This window comes from Drosophila takahashii, chromosome 3R (genome assembly GCF_030179915.1).
Source record: "Drosophila takahashii strain IR98-3 E-12201 chromosome 3R, DtakHiC1v2, whole genome shotgun sequence".
Classification (NCBI taxonomy): Eukaryota; Metazoa; Arthropoda; class Insecta; order Diptera; family Drosophilidae; genus Drosophila; species Drosophila takahashii.
This window is the reverse complement of record NC_091681.1, coordinates 12,477,363-12,500,307: the sequence shown is the minus strand read 5'-3', so window position 1 is coordinate 12,500,307 and position 22,945 is coordinate 12,477,363. Positions and strand designations below refer to the sequence as shown.

General features: G+C 41.1%; 3 protein-coding genes and 1 long non-coding RNA gene across 7 annotated transcripts in view; 2 read left to right on the top strand and 2 right to left on the bottom strand.

Annotated features, from left to right (window-relative positions):
* dsx (transcription factor doublesex) overlaps window positions 1-12,772 on the top strand; it is a 49,377-nt gene extending 36,605 nt beyond the window's left edge. For 2 of the 3 annotated variants that reach the window (XM_070216059.1, XM_070216060.1), the window contains exons 4-5: window positions 5,777-6,299; window positions 11,722-12,772. In XM_070216059.1, coding sequence (XP_070072160.1) covers window positions 5,777-6,240 — 464 coding nt within the window. In that variant the 3' untranslated portion in view covers window positions 6,241-6,299; window positions 11,722-12,772. Of the gene's footprint in view, window positions 1-9; window positions 1,686-5,776; window positions 6,300-11,721 lie in introns of those variants that run through there. The other variant, XM_070216061.1, reaches the window with a different exon arrangement.
* LOC138913230 (uncharacterized) lies at window positions 10,003-11,100 on the bottom strand. Its single transcript, XR_011418883.1, has 3 exons — window positions 10,978-11,100; window positions 10,228-10,628; window positions 10,003-10,148 (listed from the first exon to the last, which is right to left on the bottom strand). It is a non-coding gene; the product is annotated as an uncharacterized lncRNA (long non-coding RNA).
* lds (transcription termination factor lodestar) lies at window positions 12,287-17,429 on the bottom strand. Of its 2 annotated transcripts, none has more exons than XM_070216057.1 (6): window positions 17,367-17,429; window positions 17,075-17,157; window positions 15,700-17,000; window positions 15,146-15,470; window positions 13,712-14,568; window positions 12,287-13,598 (listed from the first exon to the last, which is right to left on the bottom strand). In XM_070216057.1, the coding sequence occupies exons 2-6, from the start codon at window positions 17,139-17,141 to the stop codon at window positions 12,840-12,842; spliced, it is 3,309 nt and encodes a 1,102-aa protein (XP_070072158.1). In that variant the 5' UTR covers window positions 17,142-17,157; window positions 17,367-17,429; the 3' UTR covers window positions 12,287-12,839. The 2 variants fall into 2 exon arrangements, with proteins under 2 accessions (XP_070072158.1, XP_070072159.1); XM_070216058.1 differs by lacking the exon at window positions 17,367-17,429 and having other exon boundaries at window positions 15,700-16,729; window positions 16,817-17,000; window positions 17,075-17,358.
* Window positions 17,430-18,606: 1,177 nt separating this feature from the next.
* LOC108061465 (transcription termination factor 2-like) lies at window positions 18,607-22,849 on the top strand. The gene is made up of 5 exons (XM_017147691.3): window positions 18,607-18,752; window positions 18,809-19,063; window positions 19,139-19,554; window positions 20,146-21,546; window positions 21,609-22,849. The coding sequence occupies exons 1-5, from the start codon at window positions 18,740-18,742 to the stop codon at window positions 22,488-22,490; spliced, it is 2,967 nt and encodes a 988-aa protein (XP_017003180.2). The 5' UTR covers window positions 18,607-18,739; the 3' UTR covers window positions 22,491-22,849.
* The last annotated feature ends 96 nt before the right edge of the window (window positions 22,850-22,945 follow it).

Below are 22,945 nucleotides of genomic sequence, written 5' to 3'. Positions count from 1 at the left end.
TCTAACCAGGCCAATATGTTGTGAATGAGTACTCCCGTCAGCATAATTTAAATATCTATGACGGGGGTGAGCTACGCAACACAACGCGGCAATGTGGATGATAATTTTTCATTAACTAGAGTAACGAATATTACTTTGCCCTGATATTTATTGTTCAGCATCACATATTAGCTTAATGCTTCGGTGAAATCGCGCGAATTTAACTTTCGTAACTTAAAGTTGAGTAACTTAGCGCTTTAAGGAGCGAAACCTCTGTACATATATCGAATTTATCGGTAAGCTAAAGCGCAACTTGGATTATCTTCAATCAACATGCCAAATATGTCGATGTGTGACCGCCGGTCCCCGCGCTACTTTTCTTCAATCAACATTACCCCATGCTGAGATGTCTGAGATGGCCGCCAATCAACAATCAACATTCTCTTCTCTTCAATCAACAATCCCCCAATGGATCTAATCAACTTGCAACAAAACCCTTGCCGCCAACGAATAAAAATAATCAATGCACAAAATTTATTAAACGTTCTCAAAACATTTTCGAAAAAAAACCAAATGCCAAATCAACGATCAACATTTCAACACGTTCGCATCACAAATCTGCACATCGGTTGTATAGCTTTAGTTTAACCCTACTTAAGTCTTGCTTTACACAGTTAATTAGGCTAATTTTTGGGTTCGGGTGTGATTTTTCGGTTAAACGAAATGCGCAGTCTAATTAACGCCATTAACATCGCCTCACATCAGTCATTCATTTTATTTTTCATTTACTTAAGTACTTAACTGAATCTAAGTACAAAGTGATTTTTTTAATCAGCTGCACTCGATTGAGCAACAATGGGGATCGAGGAGGCAACTAAGTTATAGACTCATTCAAATAGGCTGACAAGCTAATCTCAAATTTCTTCTCTACATGTGAATTTGTATCTTTAAAAGGTACTTAAATAATAACCCCTGAAATTATGTATGCCTACATATTTCTTGGGGGCCTCGGTATCAAAACTGTTGTGAGATGGTGCACAAATTATAAATATGTTTAAGTTAACTTTATCGATGTCTTGCGAAACTCTAATTGTAATATTTAATGACAACATTAATTCTCATTAACATTGTAAAATATTGTTACAAACTTAAGTAAGATTTAGCCCAACGGAAAATTATAAAGAGGATAAACCTGAAATGTCAAAAATAAACTATTTTCCTTAAACAAAACCATGATCGGTGAGATGAGATGAGCTCAACGTCGAATATTCAAGTGGAAACCGAAAATCCTCGAGAACCTTGGAATTGCCTTACTAAAGTGGGAGTATCAGCTGTTGTTTGTTTCGTTAATGACATTTAAAATTGTAACGATTGCTTTTCAAGTTGTTGCCATTTCACGAATCCATTGCCAATGCGCGTCCCAGCATCATCAGATGAAGCTTCCTAGTGGCAGGAATCTGAGACTCGGAGTTGGGAGCTGGGAGTTTCTTGTGTCGCCACTGCTGCTGGGATCGTAAATGCGTCATTAAACCGAAAAATGCATGCGAAAAATTTACGACATTGCCAACACCATTGCCCAAAGGCCTGCACTTAGAAAAACGTTTTCAGTAAATTTACATTTCATTAAAATCCAAAATTCCTATTCCTTAAATTCAATGTTTTTTTTTAATTGCAGGATTTCCAACCAAATGTTCATTTTATCTTTTAAGTTTTATCTTAACCCTTTTTTTTTGTTAAGTATAAACTACTCCGAGGAGGTTGCCCCTAGGAATTTTTCAGAGTGTGTAACTGAGAATCCCAGCTACGGGTTTAGTTTTTCCAGCTGGGGATAAACGGCTCAAGTCCGCCACCAGGTAGCTGCAATGCTCCGGCCGTAACAGCTCAGCATCGCTTCTCGGCACTAAACGAGTCACGATGAAATTTCAGAAATGGCAGACTGGGAGGGAGAATCTCTGGGATACTGTGGGTAGGCAATAGCGACGTGTAAATGTGAGGACCATAAAGCTTAAAAGTGTTTATGGTTGAATTGTGCAAGGAGTAAACGAAGAATTCGCCCAACATGTGAGACGATTTGATGCCAACGAATTGAGAGTTTTATTGTAATATTCAAGGTCTTTTTTGGTTGTATTCAATCTTTCCTGAATATCAACACAATTGAAACATTTTTTCTACTATTCCGATGTACCAGAAAAAAAAAAATTGGAAACATTTTTTAAAGTTGATACGGAAAGTTAATACTTAAAAAATGTTAAATATCAACATTATTTGATATCTTAAATCTTTACATTTTTTTTTTACTATAGGTATTTCTCTTTATTTTGACAGGACTTTTTCATAAGTGATGACCAAACTATCTTATGACTCAGTGCGAATAGAAAGTTCATAAGGAACCTAACCCAACCCCTCGACCCCATTTTACGACGCGTTTCCATATCCCTGCATTCTGTCATATTTTTAGCGCCGCCTTTCTTTGTTTTCCCATAAAAAATAGACTCGCTAGTTTGCCATTTTGCGCTGAGCGCCATTACGAGCTGCGAGCCGTATCATCATCATCATCGTAGTCGTATGGACAGCCGCCCAGCCCAGTCTAGTACAAATTCCTTGCCACTTTCATCCCAAGCATTTACCAATGCTTATTAAAAACTATAGGAAAGCTCAGACGCAGCGGCAGCAGGAAGCAAAAATTTCCAACTTTACGACTTCATATTGTGGGTGGATCGTAAAATATTTGTGCAGCGTCAACTTCAACTCCACTCCCAAGCAGCTCCTCATTTCCCATCCAGTTTCGCTACTGTCATTTTTACTGCCCGACGACTTACAAGCTGGCACTTGTGCCAGACATCTGATCCACATGCATAGCCATAGCTTCCTATAGACAATCATGATTTATCATGGCCACCGTCCTTGCCCGCTAAATAATAAGCAACCAGTTTGTCATAAAGGCTTCCAGCGTAATCGGGCTGGACATAGTTACCCCTGAAATTGGCCAAGCTTGGGCTACTTTTATTCCTCCGTCGAAGAGTGAATTCAAGCGTTAACTTATTGTCGGGGCTTTGTGGCCTGCAAAAGCATTGATTATATACCTCTGGATGGAGAAAGGGCAACTAATCTTTTAGACAGAGATTGGGAAATGGTTTGCTATGAAAGTAGGTCAGAAAATTGTATCTCATCCTAGATTTCCTCTGTTTTAATTAATTAAATATTACATTACATATTACGAGTTTATGATGCACTTAAACTTTAATGTAAGATAAATCTTTATTTAAATTTCTTACTTAATGATTAATAATTTTTTAATCGTTAATTTTTTAAAAATAAGTTAAATATATAAACTTTTCAAAAAGAATTTAGACTTGAATGAGAAGAGAATTAGTCCAGCTTCGAAGTTCTTATGGTTTATGAAAAAACGTGATCTAGGGAAATATAGTAAAAAAATTAACCACTAATTGAAAAAATATAAAGGTCACCAAGAATAAAATGATGTACTTTTCCCGGAAAAATTCTCTCCTTCTTAAACGCTCATTGTTCGAAAATAGACTTTTTTGCTAAAGATTTTATATTGTGGTTTTATTAACCTGTTTTCGAAAACTAAAATACGTTATTGCCGTCAGCAAAATGTTAAAAGGTCAGACCCACAGTTTGGAGCTTAATTAATATTTATTTGAATATTCAAAAAGACGTAAAGTAGTTAAAAAAGGTATAAATATTCCGGTTTCGTTTCGGGCTTGTCATGAGCGGGGAATCCTTTTTTGTTTGAAGCATTGACTATAAAAAGGTTATTATAATAATTCCGACTAAAAAAGGAAATACACTTGAATTAGATATTTAATGATTTAAAATGAATTATTAAAAATAAAACTTTAGCTTTGATTTACAAAAGTGACTTATAAGCCATAAATGTCTTTTTTAATATTTAGCTATCATCCTTTTAGTTTTTTTTTTGCTGGTATGCTTTTGATATCACAAGTTCAAATTGTCGGTCTTAAAAGAGAAATATGTACACTAAAAGTTTTTTTTATAAATTAAGTTTCACACTAGGTTTACTATTTATAAGTTATCAAGCTAATAGGATCAATTTATTTCAATAGAGTGTAAGTACTTCTCCTACTGTTCTTTCGACCGGCTTTACAACAGCTGTTTTAAGTATGATTTCCTTGTCCTTCAATCAGTTGGTGAAATAATTGTTAAAATCTTTATGTCTATTTTCACTTGGCTTATTTCATTACACCTCGTGTTGTACGAAAATTTCAAAGCAGAGGGGTTAACAGAAGTATCGGAATGGGCGGTGGTTCCTTCCCTCCATGGGTGAACCTGCTCGAAAATGCATTCCTCTAATTAACCCAACACCAAAACTCAGTTTATGGACTAGCCCGATGAGAGTTAGCTATATATTAACAAGTACTAGAATGGCCGGAGACGAGGGGAGCTCGACTGGTTACCCTCTGTCCCTTCCCAACCTTGGGTCACAACTTTTTTACGACTTTTTATTATTTCGTCAAATCGCACAATGGGCGGGCGGCATTAGTTGCGACTAGGTTTGGTCTGGCATTGACTGTACCTTCGACTCGAATTCCTCCCGATTCCACTCCCATCCGTACCCCCTGACCATCCGATATTTGTGTGTCTCCCAAAGAGGAGGCGAACTCCCCAAGAAAGGGGAGGAAGACCCGGGGAGGCACGCTCATGCGTAATTCTCTCTCGTATGCTCTGGCCCTGTTTAATGCATTCTGCAGTTGGCGGAAGAAAAAATCCCATTAAAATTAAGTAAAATTGCAGCAGCAGCAGCAGCAGCGTAATCGTAAAAACTTGGCATTTTGATGTTGCAGCAAGCAGTAAAATTTTGAAAAGTTTTTGCCACGCAGATAAGGCGGGGAGTCAGCGGAAGACAAAGGCTCTATCCAGCCGAAGCTCCAACTGGGACTGGAATCGGGATGTGGACGAGTTCGTGGATGTGGATATGGCAGTGGATGTGGATCTGGGGGCGTGGCATCTTGGTGGGACGGGGCAGCAGGGAGGGTTTATTATGTGAGCACCGTGCGAAGGTTGCACATAAAGTGCATGCCGGGGCCATAGGTGGGCCAGTGCTCAGAGTCCAGGGCACCGCTTCCTCATGTGCCTTCCAAAATGGCGCACATCTTGGCCGGGTGGCATAGACATTAAGTGCGGCCGTAGTTAATGTTATGGCCGCCAGCCATAGCTTTAAACTGTTCTACTCTATTTTCCATATAAAGTGTGTAAAAGAAACGATGTGGTATGCCGTCCAATACTCACTCGTATACTCTTTAACTATTAAGGTGCTTTCCGAACTTTTACAATTGATTGAAAACATTCTTTTAGTCGATAGTTCCCTTATGAAAAATAAAAAAATGTATTATAGTTCAAAATATAAAACCCCAATAGGAATTCTCGCACATAATATTATAATATTTACTTAAATAAAGAAGGCATCATCTTTGTTATCATAAAATAATAATGTCATTTAAACCTGCTACATGTCTAAGCAGGTGATATAAGGCAGAGTTATACCTTATATTCAAAAATTAAATTGTTATCGATTTCATTTATAAACGTATTTTTTGAGTATTTTTCACGGGACGCGTAGGTTCTTTTTAAAATATTTATAATACCGAATTTATATTTAGTACAAAAGTTATAGTAAAAATATGTAATGTAATCGCGGAATGGTTTTTTAAATGTGAATTTTGCAAGTCCAGCACCCTAAGAATTTAAGACATTATTTTGGAGTCAACACTTGCTAGCGCCCAATTTTAATTGCATAACTTTTGTTGATCCCCAGCTCGCGTGGAAATAAACCGCACTGTAGCGCAGATCTATTACAACTACTACACCCCGATGGCCCTGGTGAACGGAGCGCCCATGTACCTGACCTACCCGAGCATAGAGCAGGGTCGCTATGGGGCGCACTTCACCCACCTGCCGCTCACCCAGATTTGTCCGCCGACGCCGGAGCCACTGGCCCTCAGTCGCTCCCCAAGTAGTCCCAGTGGACCCTCGGCCGCCCACAACCAAAAGCTTTCGCGTCCGGGTAGCAGCAACGGCACAGTGAACTCCGCCGCCTCGCCCACGATGGTCACCACGATGGCCACCACCTCCTCCACGCCAACGCCGACCCTCAGCCGGCGACAGAGATCGCGATCGCCGACGCCCACTACGCCGCCCCCGCCACCACCGGCACACAGCAGCAGCAACGGAGCGTACCACCACGGCCACCACCTGGTGAGCTCCACGGCTGCCACGTAGCAGTATCGCAATGTTGCTGCCGCCGTGGCAGCAGCAGCAGCGGCAGCTGTCCTCTTTGTGTAAGTATTATGCAGCAAATGAAAAATTCTAATATGATTTTTAAGATTATTCGTAATTGAACAAACAATTTCTTCCGCAAATGTCTCGTGTCTTTTAAAAAACCATACAAAATGTCCTACTCAAATAAAATTCCTTCTTATATTATCTCCTATCTGTCAACATGCCTCATAAAATTGTCCTGTCTAATGAAATTCATGTTAAATATTTTTTAAAATTCTTGTTGTAAGGTGTTATATTCCAATTTGAAATATAAATAACCAAATTTTAATAATTTTACTTATTTTTAGTTAGCAGAATATAAATATTTTAAGTTCTATAAAATATATTTTTTTACAAGTTTTGTATGCCAAGATATAAAAAAAATGGGTTAAAACCTTTTTAAAAAAAATGTTGTTGTTGAACGATTTTATAATTCCCATTGAGAACAGGACGCAAATGCAAAGACCAAATATGTAGTCAAAAATAAATTTTAAACTTTAAGAATGTAAGTTACTTTCAACTTTTAAAAGATAAACAGAAATGTATATATTAGACATCACAAGAATTTTAAAATCATTTAATATTTTTTTACAAGTTTTGTATGCCAAGATATTAAAAAAAAGGGTTAAAACCTTTTTAAAAAGATTGTTGTTGAACGATTTTATAATTCCCATCGAGATCAGGACGCAAATGCAAAGACCAAATATGTAGTCGAAAATAAATTTTAATCTTTGAAAATGTAAGTTATTTTCAACTTTTAAAATATAAACAGAAATGTATATATTAAACATTACAAGAATTTCAAAATCAGTTGATAATATTCTTATTGGTACTTGCATTTTAAGTAAGATATGTTGATAATTTGGCAACATACAGCCCCCCTCTGTTTCTTAGTTCCTCCACCCGAAAAGTTTCTGTTTTTGCTTCCACACTTGCAGCTCATTCGCATGCTGGCCCAGGCGCGTTGCCTTTAATCAAATCAATTTCGCAGCATAGTTTTATGTTCACAATTTGGGTTGGCTGGCTCATTTCGGGCACCGAGCTGCCAGGTCCATGGTCTCAGTTCCAGAACCCTTTCCTTCGCTTCCTTTTCGTAGTTCTGGCCTTTAGAACGGGTTGCAGTCGAGCTGTCGATTGCACTTCCGTACTGCGCACGAAAGTATGCAATGGCTTTTTCATCATTCGTCCTGATGACTCTGCAACGTGGGCAACAAAAGCTGCCTCGTCCTCGTTCCCGTCCCCGTCTCGATCCGGGTTCCAGATGAAAAACAATTCCTCTTGGCCCGACGTGCCCCGCCCCCTTTTCGCACCGCCTTCCCTGGCTGACAATTGAAGCACTTTGGCATTTTCTTGGTGCGCTGCCTTTCAGCAGTTGCTTAATTCTGAGAGGCAAGTGTTGAATTTCCATGCTGCTGGCATTGGCATTTTTGTTTATATATTTTCATTGAGATGGGCAAGACGACGGGCTTGTGTTTTGTTCCCAGCGTTTGAGCATTTTGTAGCCTTTTGTTTTGCTAAGCGATTTGCTTTAATTAAAAACTCAAGTGGCGCCAGCAGCGGTAAGGGCTTCTCCAGTTGCCCCCTCGAAAAGGAGGGATCGGGCATCCAAACATCAAAACTTACGCTTCGCACATTCTGTCCTCTTTTTGTGTATTTCGGTTTCCCATTTTACGATTCACCCTGGCAGACCGCGAAGACGACACTTCAGAATGCATATTTCAATGTTTTGGTCTCGTCCAAGGTAATAAAATATTCGCATTGCGGAATTATGAAAGAGCAGCGAATTGGCATCTAAATCTTGTCTAGGAACCGGGCTGCGTTCCTGGCCCTTCGATTGTTTTGGGCCCATTAAAACCGCAACCCAACTGAACTGCTGTCACCTCTCGCCGCACTCCCGTGGCATATTCCTGCATCAAAGGGACGGTTTTTATGGGTCTGCATCATAAAACTGAAACTGAATCGCACGATAGCTGCGTGAAAATATTTTTTGTCTTCAGTCGCCTCTGCTGGCAAACATTTGCGCCCTCTTCTAAGCCTAGAACTTCGGGCTGCAATTAAATGTTCGCTTTGAGAGGGGCGAGACTACAAAGTCGGGCGGCAGTTGGATCTCGTAAAACTATCGCAAAGTTCATTTAACTCTGTGACGGGGATCTGCCAAATCAAATTTATTAAAAGGAGTCGGTTCGAAGAGGACGAAAAAAAGGAAGCAAATGCATCGGCAGCAACAAACAATTATTTCGGGCAAAACTCAAAACCATAAAAGCGGGCAAACAATACCGAAAACTTTTACGAGCCTTGGGGAGATCCTGCGAGCAGCAGTTCCTGAAAGCATTTCATTTCGCTAAGAAACAAACGCACACAAGGAGCAAATATCCATTCGAATGGCACTCCAATTCCGTTGCAACTCGCTTTTGTTGCCCTGGCCAAAACGGCAATAAATGCATAAGTTTCCATTTTACGATATTTTGTTTCCATTTGCTGCCGCAAATGCTAGACAATCCTCCTCACCTCAATCCACGTCCGCCAAATGCACTGGGAAAATATTTAACGCCCACCGTTCTTCTGCTTTTGGTCTAATTATATTCGCCAGCTAATTTGTTTTAGTACTTTTAAGGTGTATGTAAATGGACTAATGCTTTGGCACATCAAAAGTGTCAGACGAACAGGCAGAGGTATAAAAATACATCCACCAAAGATCTCTGTTCGAGAACATGGCAGCGCAAACATCAAAGTGACATATAAACATGACAAACAAATTTTTAAGCACCGCTATTTAAACAGTTTGCGCTTGCTTACAATTAAAAAAACAAGGAAGAACGCTATAGTCGGGTGCCCCGACTATTAAATATCCGTTACTGAACTAAAGGGATTTCGAGGGAGATGGAGATATAAAACTTTGATAGGGAATAACTTTTTACCGAATGGTCTGACTTTAAAAATTAATTCTATATTTTGAAAGGTATTAATAAACACAACCAAAAACGGAAAAATGTCGTCCAGACGGACAGATGGACATGGCTAAATCGACTCGAATTGTGATCCTGATCAAGATTATATATACTTTATAGGGTCGGCTACGCTCCCTTCTACCTGTAACATACTTTTCCCCGAATACAATATACCCTTTTAATCTACGAGTAACGGGTCCCTTAAAAGGTTTAAAAAAATATTATTTTTTTATGCATCGAGTGTCGTAAAGTCATCCAAATTTCATTCTGTCCTTACTTAAAATAGTTATATTACCAAGCAAATGTTTGTTTGTGATAAAATAGGACAAGTACATAAAAGATTAAAATACATGTAGGCCCGAAAGAATTTTAATGACTTTTTTTTTTGGTAGGTAAGTAAAATAAAAATATTTTTATAGTTTTCACTTAATTTTTTTCTTTATTTATTAATAACAATGAAGTTGCGTTCCTTGTTTATTTTGTACCGATAAGGTAGTTTTCCGTATACTGCTTGTTAGAGCATTCGAATTTGATGACCAATTTATATCTTTAACAAAATATTCAAAATTAATTTGAATGTTTTTTCAACCATAGCTTACAATCCATATTGTGTGATCTTGAAGAAAAGATCCCAAGCAACATCAGACTGACTTCCGGTTCATTTGCACAAGCAGCAACTTTGTAGCCCTCTCAGTGAGTTGTCCCCCCAAAGATTATGCATAAACATAAACAACAAACATTATACAATATATTTTGAATATTATTGTTGCCATACATTTCCGCCGATTTCTAATTTCCGCTGAGTTGCCATTAAAAAAAGGAGTAAATCGGTCGAGTTTTAATGCCCCTCAGTCATCGTCGTCGCCTGAGAGCGAGCCTGTTCTTGATACCCGGGGGCTGCCATAATAAATGCAATGCTAGCTATAAAAATAAAGCACAACAAAATAAAGGAATAAAAACAAAAATGTTATAGTTTTGAGCGAGCGCGGTTTCAGCTTACGCTGCTCGAATTTCGCCCTGACATTTTGCTCTTGTTTCTGCCCCATTGGGACAGCTCCTCCTTTCAATCCTCTGGTCGGGTTCAGACCGCTCGCACATTCATTTGTTTTTCGGTGTTCGTGTTTATTGTTCTTCGACGTCTTGCGTGCTGAGCGCCCTTCGGTGTTTATGGTGCCGCGTTACGCTTCCTCTTCTTTTTCTTTTCGGTTTTTAGTGGACACGCATTATTAAAAAATAAACAATAATGTATGGAGTATACAAAACCAGAAACCAAAGCAAACCAATCCTATCCGAAGCGATCCGAGCCGGAGTCAGCTTAACTCAAGGGCCTCAAAAATCATTTTCAGCTACTCCTTTTTCAGTGGAAACTTTTTCGTGGCAATCGTAAAAATTCGACTCAAACTGCAAAGGCAAATAAAAAATACATAAAAAAGCCAAACTCAGGAAGAACAGAGAATACGGTGTACTCTATGGGAAAAGGATAAATGTCCTTTGACCAATTATAAACTTATTTTTAAAATTAATGAAACGTTAACAATAGCTTATGACAAAATTAAAAAATTTTAAAAATTGTTTTGGTGACAATTAATACTATTAATTTTGAATATTTTTGATATTTACAAGATCATCTTAAATAGAAATTATAAATTAAATTGAACTATTAATTCAACAAATGTTCTATAAATTTGTAAAAATAAAAATCATAAGAATCCATTTACAATCCTTAAGAATGTCGCTTGCAATTGTTTACCGTTTTTATTAAATAGTTTTTCTTAACAAATTCAAATTTATTGTTCATTGATTTTTCCACTCCTCTTCAGTACTTCATTGGCATTATAATGCAGGGTGGGGAAAAAGTGGTTTTCAATGTTATCTTGAGCTGAAATGACTATGACAATTAGAAATCAGGCAAAACGAATCGAAAATCGAGATTCAGCGCCTGCCGCATTATCTTAAAATGCGTCGTAAAAATCACATTTCGCATTATAAAAATCAAGCTCTCGGGTCGGGACGGGACGGGACCCAGCTGCTTCCCATATTGTGCGGACCTGGCTGCCGTTCCATCCGATCCATTCCATGTCATCCCAGCCACTTGGTCTGGTCGTGGGCAACGGTGGCTATAAAATTTGCTTTTACGAGCGCCAGAGCGCAGCTCATTGCTTAAGAGTCCGAGGACATGGACTAAGCCGCTGGTGAGCAGGTAAGCTGACCCAGGATTTCTTCTTGGCCCGGTGTCGTCTTTGCCTCAGCTGCCTTTGACTGACTGTCAGACATTACAATGATTTTAATGGATTTTATGGCCGAGACAGTGCTCCCATATGGGCGCGCTGGGATCGTTGGCATTAAAAAGTGTTTAAGCCGAACTCGCACTTAACAATATTACCAATGCAGAATTAAATTTCTAACTGATTAACAAGCCGACAAACTTATTTAACCAAAATGTATTCAAGTGGTTTGCCTAACTAATAATGCTCTCCCTCTCGTCTTTTCACAGCGATAATTAGGTAATATCAGCATCTACACTGGAGATCATTTCAATGATGATGACCCCAACATACCGAGAATGACAGAAAACACCAGCTTCTGCAGAATGTTATTTAATATTTAACCAGGCTTTGACATAATTCCAACGAAATGTGAAAATCAGAAAACACCTAGATTATGAAAATGTACTCCCACGAAAACCTTTTCAAATTGATCTCAAAAAACTAAAATAATAAACAATTCCTAAAAGCGATGAACTAAACTCTATTAGGAGTTAATATTAACAGCGATTAAAGTGTCAGTAATAGCTCTTCGTGAACACATTGTACATAATAACAGTTATTTGAAAGAGTTTCTCTACAAGCAAATAATCAAGAATCTTACATACATATATCGATCGGCACATTAAAACCTTTTTAAACCTACCATAGGCACAATTTTATATTAACAAGTTCTAGTCCTAAGCATGAGCACTTTAAATCGAATTCATTATTGTACAGCAAGCGATATAAGAAACGAAAAGATTTTCTGATCAGTGTATTCAAAATTGTTCCATATACATAAAACATGTGTAATTGATATGAGATTATCAGCTGGAAACGAACATTTTATTTAGCTCTTCTTAAGAATACTTTACATTTTTCTTCGGCTGTGCGCTGCTATGTGAGGAAAGCATGCGGTTTATTATTACCTTTTGATAACTGATCTGGCTGATCTGAAAGTAGTGTAGCGTACTTTTCTTAGCTTAAGAAAACACAGTTTCCTTTACACATGTAACATTTCTTTTCTACATTTTGACAAAAACCAAATATGTTATGCTATTCAGATTGTAGGGGAATTTGATTGTATCCGCTTAAACAAACAACGCGAAATATTAAAATAAGGATATCGAAACTTAGTAGAAGACATTTCAATTTTTAATGGAACTCATTATAGATCACCAAACACTTTAAACGGTATTCTAGTTAATTTTAAAACAAAAGCTTCGAAACAAAGAACTAAAAACATAATGAAAATTTACATTATCTTAAATAAATATTTCGCTGTAAATAAACATAGAAGCGGTTTTTTGAAATGCATATTCTGAACGAAAACTAAAATAAAAAAACGCAACAGTTGTACGCCAGCTCACATTCCAAACAGACCTTTAAGGTCATCTATGGTGAGTTTGGAGCTAACTGTGGAGCCGGTAAGGACGCCATTGGCCAGCTCTAATTTCTTATCTTGCAAGTCTTTGATTCGCTGCTCAACAGTGTCCACACACATGAACTTGTAGATAATCACGTCTTTTTTTTGGCCCACGCGGTAGATTCGGTCCTGGGCCTGAGCCTCCAACTGTGGGTTCCAGTGCAGATCCAAAAGCAATAGGTGATTGCCACCAATCAAGTTCAAGCCCACACCGCCAGCAGTGAGGGAGAGCAACAGAATGCGCTTTTGATTGTTTTTATCATTGAACTGGTTCACAATGTCCTGACGGTTTTTCACCGGAACACTTCCGTCGAGCGACAGAGTCGGCACACTATCCTTATGCAAATGATCACGTAGAATGTTCAACACTGAGGTCCACTGCGACACTACTATGGCTTTATCGTCCGAGCTCTTCAGAATCGATGTCTTGAGTATTTTTATAACCTGGGATATTTTTGAAGACGGGCGGTTTAAATTGAATACCGGGTTAGTGCGCCTAAGCAGATTCTTGGAAGCCTTGGCGATGCGAGCTTCATCTGGCTCCAGGCTCTTATCGGCTTCACCGGCAATGGAATTCGGAGACTCGGTGGAGGTGTCGGTGATAGCCAGTTTATTGAGCTGTGCTAACAAATCGATCTCCGGCGAATCGCTGTCGCTACTATGCTCGTCCATATTATTGGCCTCTTCTCCATCCAGCATCTAAAAAAATAGGTTTGGTGAAGTTAGTTAATACGTCAGCTTTATATAAATAAATTAAGTAAATAAAAATTCTACAATCTAAGCTCAATATTACAATATTAACTTTTACTCACCGCATCGATCAGCCCGGGATGACAGCAAATCTGTCGCAGGCGCAGCAATAGCACAAGAATATCATGGGACTTGACCTCCCTTGTGCTTCCGGCCATCCTGGAGAATTTTTCATGCATTTTATAATACGCCCCGTTGGGATCTTTAATTTGATTGTAAGTCGGTTTATTGGCATCGCTCCTGTAATTGAATGCAGTGTCTTTCTCAGCGCGCTGATGGAGAAACTGAGCGAACAGAGTCTTGGAATAAGTCATCACTGTTTGGTAAACATTCATCTCTTCAGTGCCCAGCTTAATCTCCATCAAGCGCAGCTCCTTATTGGGCAGATTGTTCAGTTTGCCATCCGACTGCAGCTGAGCCTTAGTGCGCCTCAGCATGAGCGACTTCATCAGGAGATTCAGGCGGTTTTGCCCGCCAGCGCTCTTGTTGTCAATCCACTTCTTCCATGTGTGCAGATCATCAAAAGGGGAGCAGCGCAGAAACTTCAGCAGGGCATACACATCCAGCTCCTTGTTTTGGATGGGAGTGCCGGTCAACGCCCAGCGATATTTTCCCCGCAGATCACTGACTGCCATCGATGACTGCGACTTGTGGTTGCGCACCACATGAGCCTCATCCAGGATGATGCGACGCCACTTGACGCCAAACACTGCACTCAGGTTCTTGTGCTCCCGCGCCACAATTTGGTAGGTGGTCACCACGATGTCGTAGGTGCGAAGGTGCTTGCCCTTGGTCTCGCGATTGTTGCCGTGGTGCACGCAAACGGTCAGCTTATGACGCGCCACCTTGGACTCCACTTCGCTCTCCCACTGGCGCAACAAGCTGGCCGGGCACACCACCAAAGTGCCACCCTTGTGGGCTGAAAAATTTGGCATAGGTAAAATTAAATTAAATAAAAAACAATAAAAGATCATTCCTATTAATTTACAAATCGTAAAAATTTTAAATTTTATATTATTTTGAAATTATTTTTGTTAAATTTAATTCGAAATTCTGAAAAATTAAAAAAGGGTCATATCCTAGAAGCTATAATTTATTTCCTATTATTTTGGCATCTATATGATATAGTCATCCGATTTTTTTAAAATTGTATGCCAAATTCAGAAATTTATAAAAAACAATGTTTACAAAAGTAGAAGGTAATATTTCAAAAAACACAGAAGCTAGAATTTTTTTCCATTATTTTTCCGATTATTCCTATGGGAGCTATAGGATATAGTTGTCCGATCCGGTCGATTCCGACTTATAAACTACCTGCAATAGAAAGAAGACTTTTGGGAAAGTTTCAACCCGATAGCTTCAAAACTGAGAGACTAGTTTGCGTAGAAACGGACGGACAAACGGACGGACAGACGGACATGGCTAGATCGACTCGAATAAAAATACTACTATACTATACTACTAAAATACTAATACTACTATATACAGGTACTTACTGTCCTTGCGGCCCTTCGAGTTCCAGCCGCCGGTGCTTTTCCTGTTTTTGTTCTTATCATCCTCGCTGTCGCTGTCACTGCCAGGATCATCGCCCTCGCTTCTCTCCTGACGATTCTTGCATGCCAGCACGGATGAGATCATGGTCAAAGTCTTTCCCAAGCCCATATCGTCAGCGAGGATTCCTCCGCGGGGAAGCTGACGTTCGCGCCACGACATCCATGCCAGGGCGTGCTTTTGGTGGTCCATAAGCGATACTTTCAAGCCCACAGGATCCTCCGCCAGCACTTCGGGACCAGGGCAATCCTTCAGTGAACCATGGAGATCCTTAAAAACAAAAACACAACTCATTAGCTGCAATGCACTTTGCTAGATCGAATGGATTTGCCCGCATCCCGTTTTCAGGTATCGAATTCTTAATCTTGGCCTGCTCTTGGACATCCGCCGCACAGTAACTCGTGCCCAGCGACCGCCAAATATGAGCATGCCACTCAGATATCCGTTCTGACTCATCACTTGGATGAAAAATAAGAGGCATAAAGGTATATAATCCTACCTTCAGAGATTCCAGGGTCAACGCCTTCTGATTGTTGAACGTGGCCATTCCCTGGGCGCCCGTAAAGACGGGCTGTATCTGATTGACCGCCGCCGACAGCTCGTCCCAGTCCGGGGCGTCGAGAGATGGGGCTTTGGGTGCATTAAACATTGGCTTGGCCACCTTGATGGGGGCCACTTTGTTTGGCTCCACCTTCAGTCCGCTGACGTATTGCTCGACTACTTGGAGCTCCTCGGCGAGGGTATTGATGCGCTTTCTAATCTGGCTGCCCTTGTCAGGCATCTTGTGGGCCACTTTTTCGAACAGCTTCTCAGCATCGCTCAGCTGAACACGCTTTTCGGCCAACTGGCGCATCTCCTCCTCGTAGACCGCCTGGCTGACCACCTTCTGGTCCTCGCTCTTCACCCGCGCATGACGTGGAGCGCCGGGCGAGGTTCTTTGTTTGAGCGCCGCCTGAATAGTGGGCTGGCTGAGATTCTTGGTGGTCTTGACCACTGGAGCGCCAGCGCTACTTCTTGGCGAGTAGGACCTAGACGGACGCACAAACGGAGGACCGGACATGTTCTCCTTGTTGTTGCTGGCGTCATCATCCGTGCTGGATAATATCTCAATGGGAGTCTCCTTGTTGCTCAGTATGAGCACGTCACTGCCGCTGGAGTCATCCATGGGCTCCAGGTCCGCAGCACCGAGGGTCGAGTGGAGGGTCTCCTGGATATTGCCCGCGAAATGGGTGGTGTAGCGCGGCACAAGAGGTTCGCCAGCGGCATCCTGGAGCGTCTTCTGCCCCTCATCGCTGTACTCAATCTCGCTGTCGCCGTCGCTGAAATCAGCGGGACGTATGCCAGTGATGCTCATGCGGGTGCTGGGAGACAGGGCGCGCTCTTCCAGCTCCTCGTTCTCCTCCTCGCTATCGGAGGCGATTTTCTGAACCTTTTTCTTGGTGCTTCTGGCGGTGGGACGCACGCTTTCGTCCAGCTCTTCCACCTCATCCTCGCTGTCGGATGCGATTCCCAGTGGCTTCTTCTTGGAGGTCTTGGCGGGTGGACGTACGCTATCTTCCAGCTCTTCCTCCTCATCCTCGCTGTCGGACGCAATTGCCAGTGTCTTCTTTTTGGAGTTCTTGGCGGGCACGCGCACGCTGGCGTCCTCGGAGTCGCCCGACTCCTCGGAATCCTCCGACTCCCCGGTCTCCTCCGATTCCTCCGACTGGGTCTCCTCCTGCTCCGACTCAGTTTCATCTATGACCACGCCAGCGCCCTTGCTACTGCGGCTGTTGGGTCGCGAGGACTTGCTTGATCGCCCTAGATCGCGTGAAAAGTGTACGAAATAAGCAAGTGTCAGGTACCGCATCCAATCCCCGCGAGCGAACACTCACCAGAACTCGTGTTGTTGACCACCGAATCATCCGGGTCGCTGTAATACTCATCGCTTTCACTGGACATTTTATTTAGTTATTTTTTTTTTTTTTGGCTTTGATTTCAACGAACGTTGAAAATGAAGGTTGGTCGCACGACTAGTGCATATGACCAGATACTTTGTCTTGAATTTTGTAATACACAAACTTAACCTAAAAGTGAATCCACACCACGAGGTCCCTTGCCCTACCCGGCGTGAAATGTGCGTGTTTCTTCAAAGGCCTGTGAATGTGGACTGAATTTAGTTATTTTATCAAAAATGCTTGCAAAATCAGCGCCATTTAATTCAGAATGACAGCATGTTGGAGGATGCCACCTAACCGAAATGTTGCCACAACTATCTATCGATAGTTTTCCAGGGATAACGCAACACTGACGCATCTCGTCGCGGGTAAATTCCGCAACAACGATATGTTCTGCTGTTCGTTATAATTTCCATTTTTAAATAATATATCTATTAGATATTATCTATCCAAAAAGTAATTTTTTACCTTAAATCAAATTAAAAACTGTATTTGTTTTTATCAAAAATCATAGACATTAAATAATAATTCAATTTTCATTACATTTTAAACATGTAACATGGACCATCTTTTGGTCGTTCCCTATATTGTTAGAGCTTTCTGTTGAGTTTACAAGAACTATTATTAATTTATTTTATTTCAGGGATTTTTACTTAGTTGCTTATAGCCTAGTACTCAGTTCGGCTAAGAGTTTTACTAGTCGAAAAATATTAATATTTTAGGGTGACCGAAGTTTTCGGAGTTCATCCGCAATGCATGTAGAATGGTCTTACTCTCAGCAAGCAAATTAACTGGCGCCAATTTTGAAATATTACAAAATGATTAGCCGACCTAGGTCGCAAGCTTTAAATTTGCTGTTGGAATGAGGATATGTATTGCTACAACTCCTACAGGCAGTTTTCCATTGGTTTTTGGGGTTTTCATTCTATTTATAATATGTTATTGGCACACCGCTTCTGCACAAACACAGCCAAAGATCAAATTTTTTATTCTTTGGGCCGCGGCTAAAGGCGTTCATCGGAATTCATCCGCTAAATCTAGTATTTTAGTGGTATTTTCTTACTATTTCCTTAGCTCAACTGAGTACCGAGGTGGGAAAAAGTCCCCGGCTAAGGGCTTTAGCTACCTATTTGCCTCTCGCTTACTCCTATGCTTAGCTAGCAGTTTTCGTCGTACTGAGTACTAGGCTTATGCAACAACTCCTATTTTTCGAAATGCATGTGTAAATCAAGTACATCGTCCACTCTAAAGTTCAGTAAACCTTATTCATTCACTCTTAAATATTACAATTATTTAAAAAAATTACTGTAATTTTATTTTTAATTTCTTTTTAAAAAATAAATTTACTTTTTTAGAGGTAGCACAGTATTTGCTTTTTTTTCCTTAGTTTGTTTACGCAACAGTGTATGCCGTGTGAACGCTCCGCAGCAAATTTTGTGCTGTTGTATCTTATCACGAAAACTAGGAAACTATCGGAATGCTCTTTATCGACTTCCCGGAGTGGCAGCTTCCCGGACTTCTTCAAAAATATTGTAACAAGTGAAGTGTCGTCATTCTTTCTTGCGGTTTTTCAGTCTTTAGTGCGCGCAAAAAAGTTCCGAAATGGCGCCAGACAGTAAGATGCCAATGGAGCATTTGGAGAGCTAGTCTGTTAATTTAATCCACTTTCAGAGTCGGAAAGCCCGTACCCGAGATCGGACTCGCCGCCCTGCTGCAGTTCGTCTGCTATGAGAAGCGTAAATAATTCCTTATGTGAGTTTGGAAATTCTCCGTGTTATCCCATGGAAACTTCTTCTTCGTCGGAAGAAAGCGAATACCACGAACGATCACGCAGCGCGCAGGATGAGACAGGCGCTAACTTTGCGGACACTTCTGATGAAATTAGCAATCAGCAGGCTTCAGACGAGAATCTTGAATTGTCCAGTGGTAAGATTTTGTTTTAATAAGATATGATTTTAAGACCTTACTTTACTGGTAATTTGTTTCATGGCTCGCCAAAAGAATATGCAAACAATGCAGGTGCTATTTTCGTCAGCGCCACGGAGTATTCAGAAAAAAAGTCGCAGATCGATCAGCTGGTGCAGAAACTGCTCTCTCTGGAGCAGCAGCAGCGACAACTGGAGGAAAGTGGGGCCAGCAACGAGGAGCTCTTGGACTTAAAAGCGCGCCTGGAGAAGCTCAATGCCCGCCTGGAAGCACTGGGCGAGTTTATGGACACGCTGCGTGTGCAGGAGGATCAGCCGGCGGTCAAGATCAAGGATGAGCCCGAGCAGTTGGATCCCCTTGAGCAGATTGAGCAGATCGAGCAGCCTCAGTGGTCCAATCTGTACTCGGGCCTGAACCGCCATCGCCACAAGGCCAAGCACACTTCTGCAGAGTTTTATCAGCACAAAAGCAACATAATCGCAAGTCTGAAGGTAACACAATAATAAATGGGCTCTGAAAGCTAGGATCCATGCTAAAAAGGTTTATTAGATTATTTATAGCTACAAAACTTGCTTCGCATATTATATAAACTAATTAATTATTATGTAAAATCAACGTTCATTTAATTATTGTATTTATTAAGTAGAGCCCTGCATGAATGGATTTAATGAATTATTTTTAATTTTTATTTTATATAAATGAATTAATTTGAATTTTGAGTTTAATAGAATTGAATGAATGAATGGCATAAATTCCGAAATAATTCAAACGACAATTTCTTTTAAAGAAGAAAGGGCCATAATTTTGTGATTAAATCTGCCTAAATTTTATTTACTAAGCACTTAACATTGATTTGTTAAAAATTTTCCACTTTTTGTTCTCAAAAGAAAGAACAAAAAAATTCATAAAAATTATTCATTCATTCATTCATTCAATTCGAAATGAATTAGAAAAAAAACATTATATTTATTTCACATAGAATTGAATTAAACAAATCAGAAATTTTATGGCATGCTATGATAAAACAAAAATTGAATGATTCACGCAGGGCTCTATTATTAAGTAAACCATATATTTTTCAGACCCTTTATGAGCCCTCGGAGCCAAGTCCCACAATCGAAGACTTGGATAAGCAACCTGCACTCCTAATGGTGCGCCTCCTGAAACATCAGCAAGCTGGCTTGAAGTGGATGAAGTTCCGCGAGCGTCAGAAGATCTGTGGCGGAATCCTGGCCGACGACATGGGTCTGGGCAAGACATTGAGTATGATCGCCCTGATCTTGGCCTCACAGGAAACTAAAAACCAAAAGCGGGAGGAAAAGCAGCGAGCATTGAAGTTGAAGTGGACCGAGGAGTTCAATCGATTGAAGACTAAAAAAGTGCGCAAATTTCGCATGTTCGACGATGAAGAGGAGTCCGAGGAGGAAGAAAAGTACGAGCCACCAGAGAAGAAATTATGTCAGTCCAAGGCCAAGAAAGTCAGCAAGTTTCGCATTCTCGACGACGAAGAGGAAGCAGAGGTAAAGGAAGAAAAGCACGAGCCGCCAGAAGAGGCACCCGAACCAGAGGTTTTCAGTTCAGACGATGAAGAGCAGGGCTATGCAAACGTTCGCTATCCCTCGGCAAGCACATTGGTCGTGTGCCCCATGAGCGTGATGTGCCAGTGGGCTCAGGAAGTGTCCACCAAGGTGGCGCCGAATGGCATCAAGGTGCTGACCTTTCACGGACCCAGCCGCCGGGATATCGGCTTGGAGGAGTTCAGGAGTTACGATTTGGTCATCACCTCGTATAATACCGTAGTAAGCGAACTCAAGCGATATGGGAACGCTTCTCTTCTGTTCGCCGTTCACTGGAACCGGGTTATTCTCGACGAAGCTCACATCATTCGCAACGTGAAGACCAGTTGCTGTTCCTCAGTCTGCCAGCTGCGAGCCCGTTGCCATTGGGCCTTGACAGGAACTCCAGTACAGAATCGGGCCGTCGACGTGTTCGCCCTGCTGCGCTTCTTGGATGTACCAAATTTTCGGGACCTCCAACAGTGGAGGAGGTACCTAAATAATGGCATGCGTGGTCACCAACGGCTAAACTTCATTATTAAACCTCTAATGCTGCGCAGGACAAAGAAACAGTTGCAGGCGTCGGGAGACATGCCTGCTCTGCCCCCTCTGAAGGTTGAACTAATCTGCGTACAGCTTTCCGAGCCGGAAATGGCGGTGTACCAGATCTTGTCCGCCATCTCCAAGAGGATCTTCACAGAGTTCTTGAGGCAACGCGAGCAGGGCAACAGTGATTTGAATTATTATGCATTGGAAAGGACGCCGCAGTTTATAAATGAGTCATTTGACGCCAAGTATTTGGAGATCTACCACAGATTCCTTAAATCGCTCGGCTACAATCCGAAAGCCAAGATCAAGGGTATCGTTATCCTGGTGCTGCTGCTACGCCTGCGACAGTTCTGTTGTCATCCGGGACTAATGGTTGGGGTAGGTACTAACATATTTTTCTACCGCCTATCAAACTTACTAACTTACTTACTTTTCGCTAGATGCTGTGCGGTGCCATGACCGCCGAAGATGTCCAGAGCGTGAGGGTAGACGCTTCAGATGTGGAGAATTCTCTGAAGATGGATGTTCTTGCGGAATTGGAAAAATATGATCTACCTGCTAACGAAGAGGATTCGTTGGACGGGGAGGACAGTGTCCCACGAAGTGGAAATGTCAAGCTGAAGGACGAAAATGATGAGAAAAAGCCTCTGCAAGATGTTAAGGAGGAAACTATGCAATGGGATATGGATGATGAACAACCCTCGTCCAGTTCTGATAATGCATTCGATGGCGCCAGGGCTCTAAAGCTGCTTAATCCCCAGAATCCAATCTTTGAATTCATACGACCATCTGCCAAACTAAAGCTGGTTATTGCTAAGCTAGAGGAGCTACTCAATAATACCAACGACAAGATCATTGTGACATCGCAGTGGCTCGGCTATCTGGGGATCATCCGTAAGCGTCTGCAGGATCAGTCATGGGAGACACTTGATTTTACGGGCCAGATGTGCGCCAAGGATCGCGAGCTGGTATTGCGAGACTTTAACGCCAATAATGACAAGCGTGTTCTTCTACTCTCCCTCACCGCTGGCGGAGTGGGACTCAATCTCAATGTGGCCAATCATATGATAATGGTGGACCTCCATTGGAACCCGCAGCTCGAACGACAGGCTCAGGACCGCATCTACCGATATGGTCAAAAGAAGCCATCCTTCGTCTACCGCTATATGTGCCAGGACACCGTGGAGCAGCGAATTAAGGCGCTGCAGGATTACAAGCTAGAAATTGCCAAAGTGGTCATTCCAGAGGAAGAAGGAGGAGTTTCCCGACGCGGTGGCGGTGGCCTCAACATCGAGGAACTAAAGAAACTATTCTCAATGTGAGACCTATTACTCACCTTCGTCGCATGTTTTAGAAGTTTATGTTATTTGTTTTCCTTTAACCATTTAATTTGCGAAGGAGAAAAGCTTTCACTAAGTTCACTGTACAACAAAGTCACGCTTTATAATTTCAGTTTCGTATTTCTCTGACTCAGAATTCAATTAGGCGTTACAATTTCAGTTTCGTATTAAACTTAAACTTTCAGTTTCGCGTTTATGTTTTTAAGGTTTTAAAACCTTTTGTATTATCGTAATCTTGACTTCGACGTTGAATGTGATTAAGATCCATTATTGTGTTCATATTTATAAAGAGAATAATATATATATATATTGATATACTAAAAGTTATGAACTACACAATATTTTTAAATGCGTTTTGAGGTTGGGGATATTGAGGATACGACGAATCTGAACAATCTGGCTTATTCACTGGAGGATTAGAAAGAGACAAAATATAT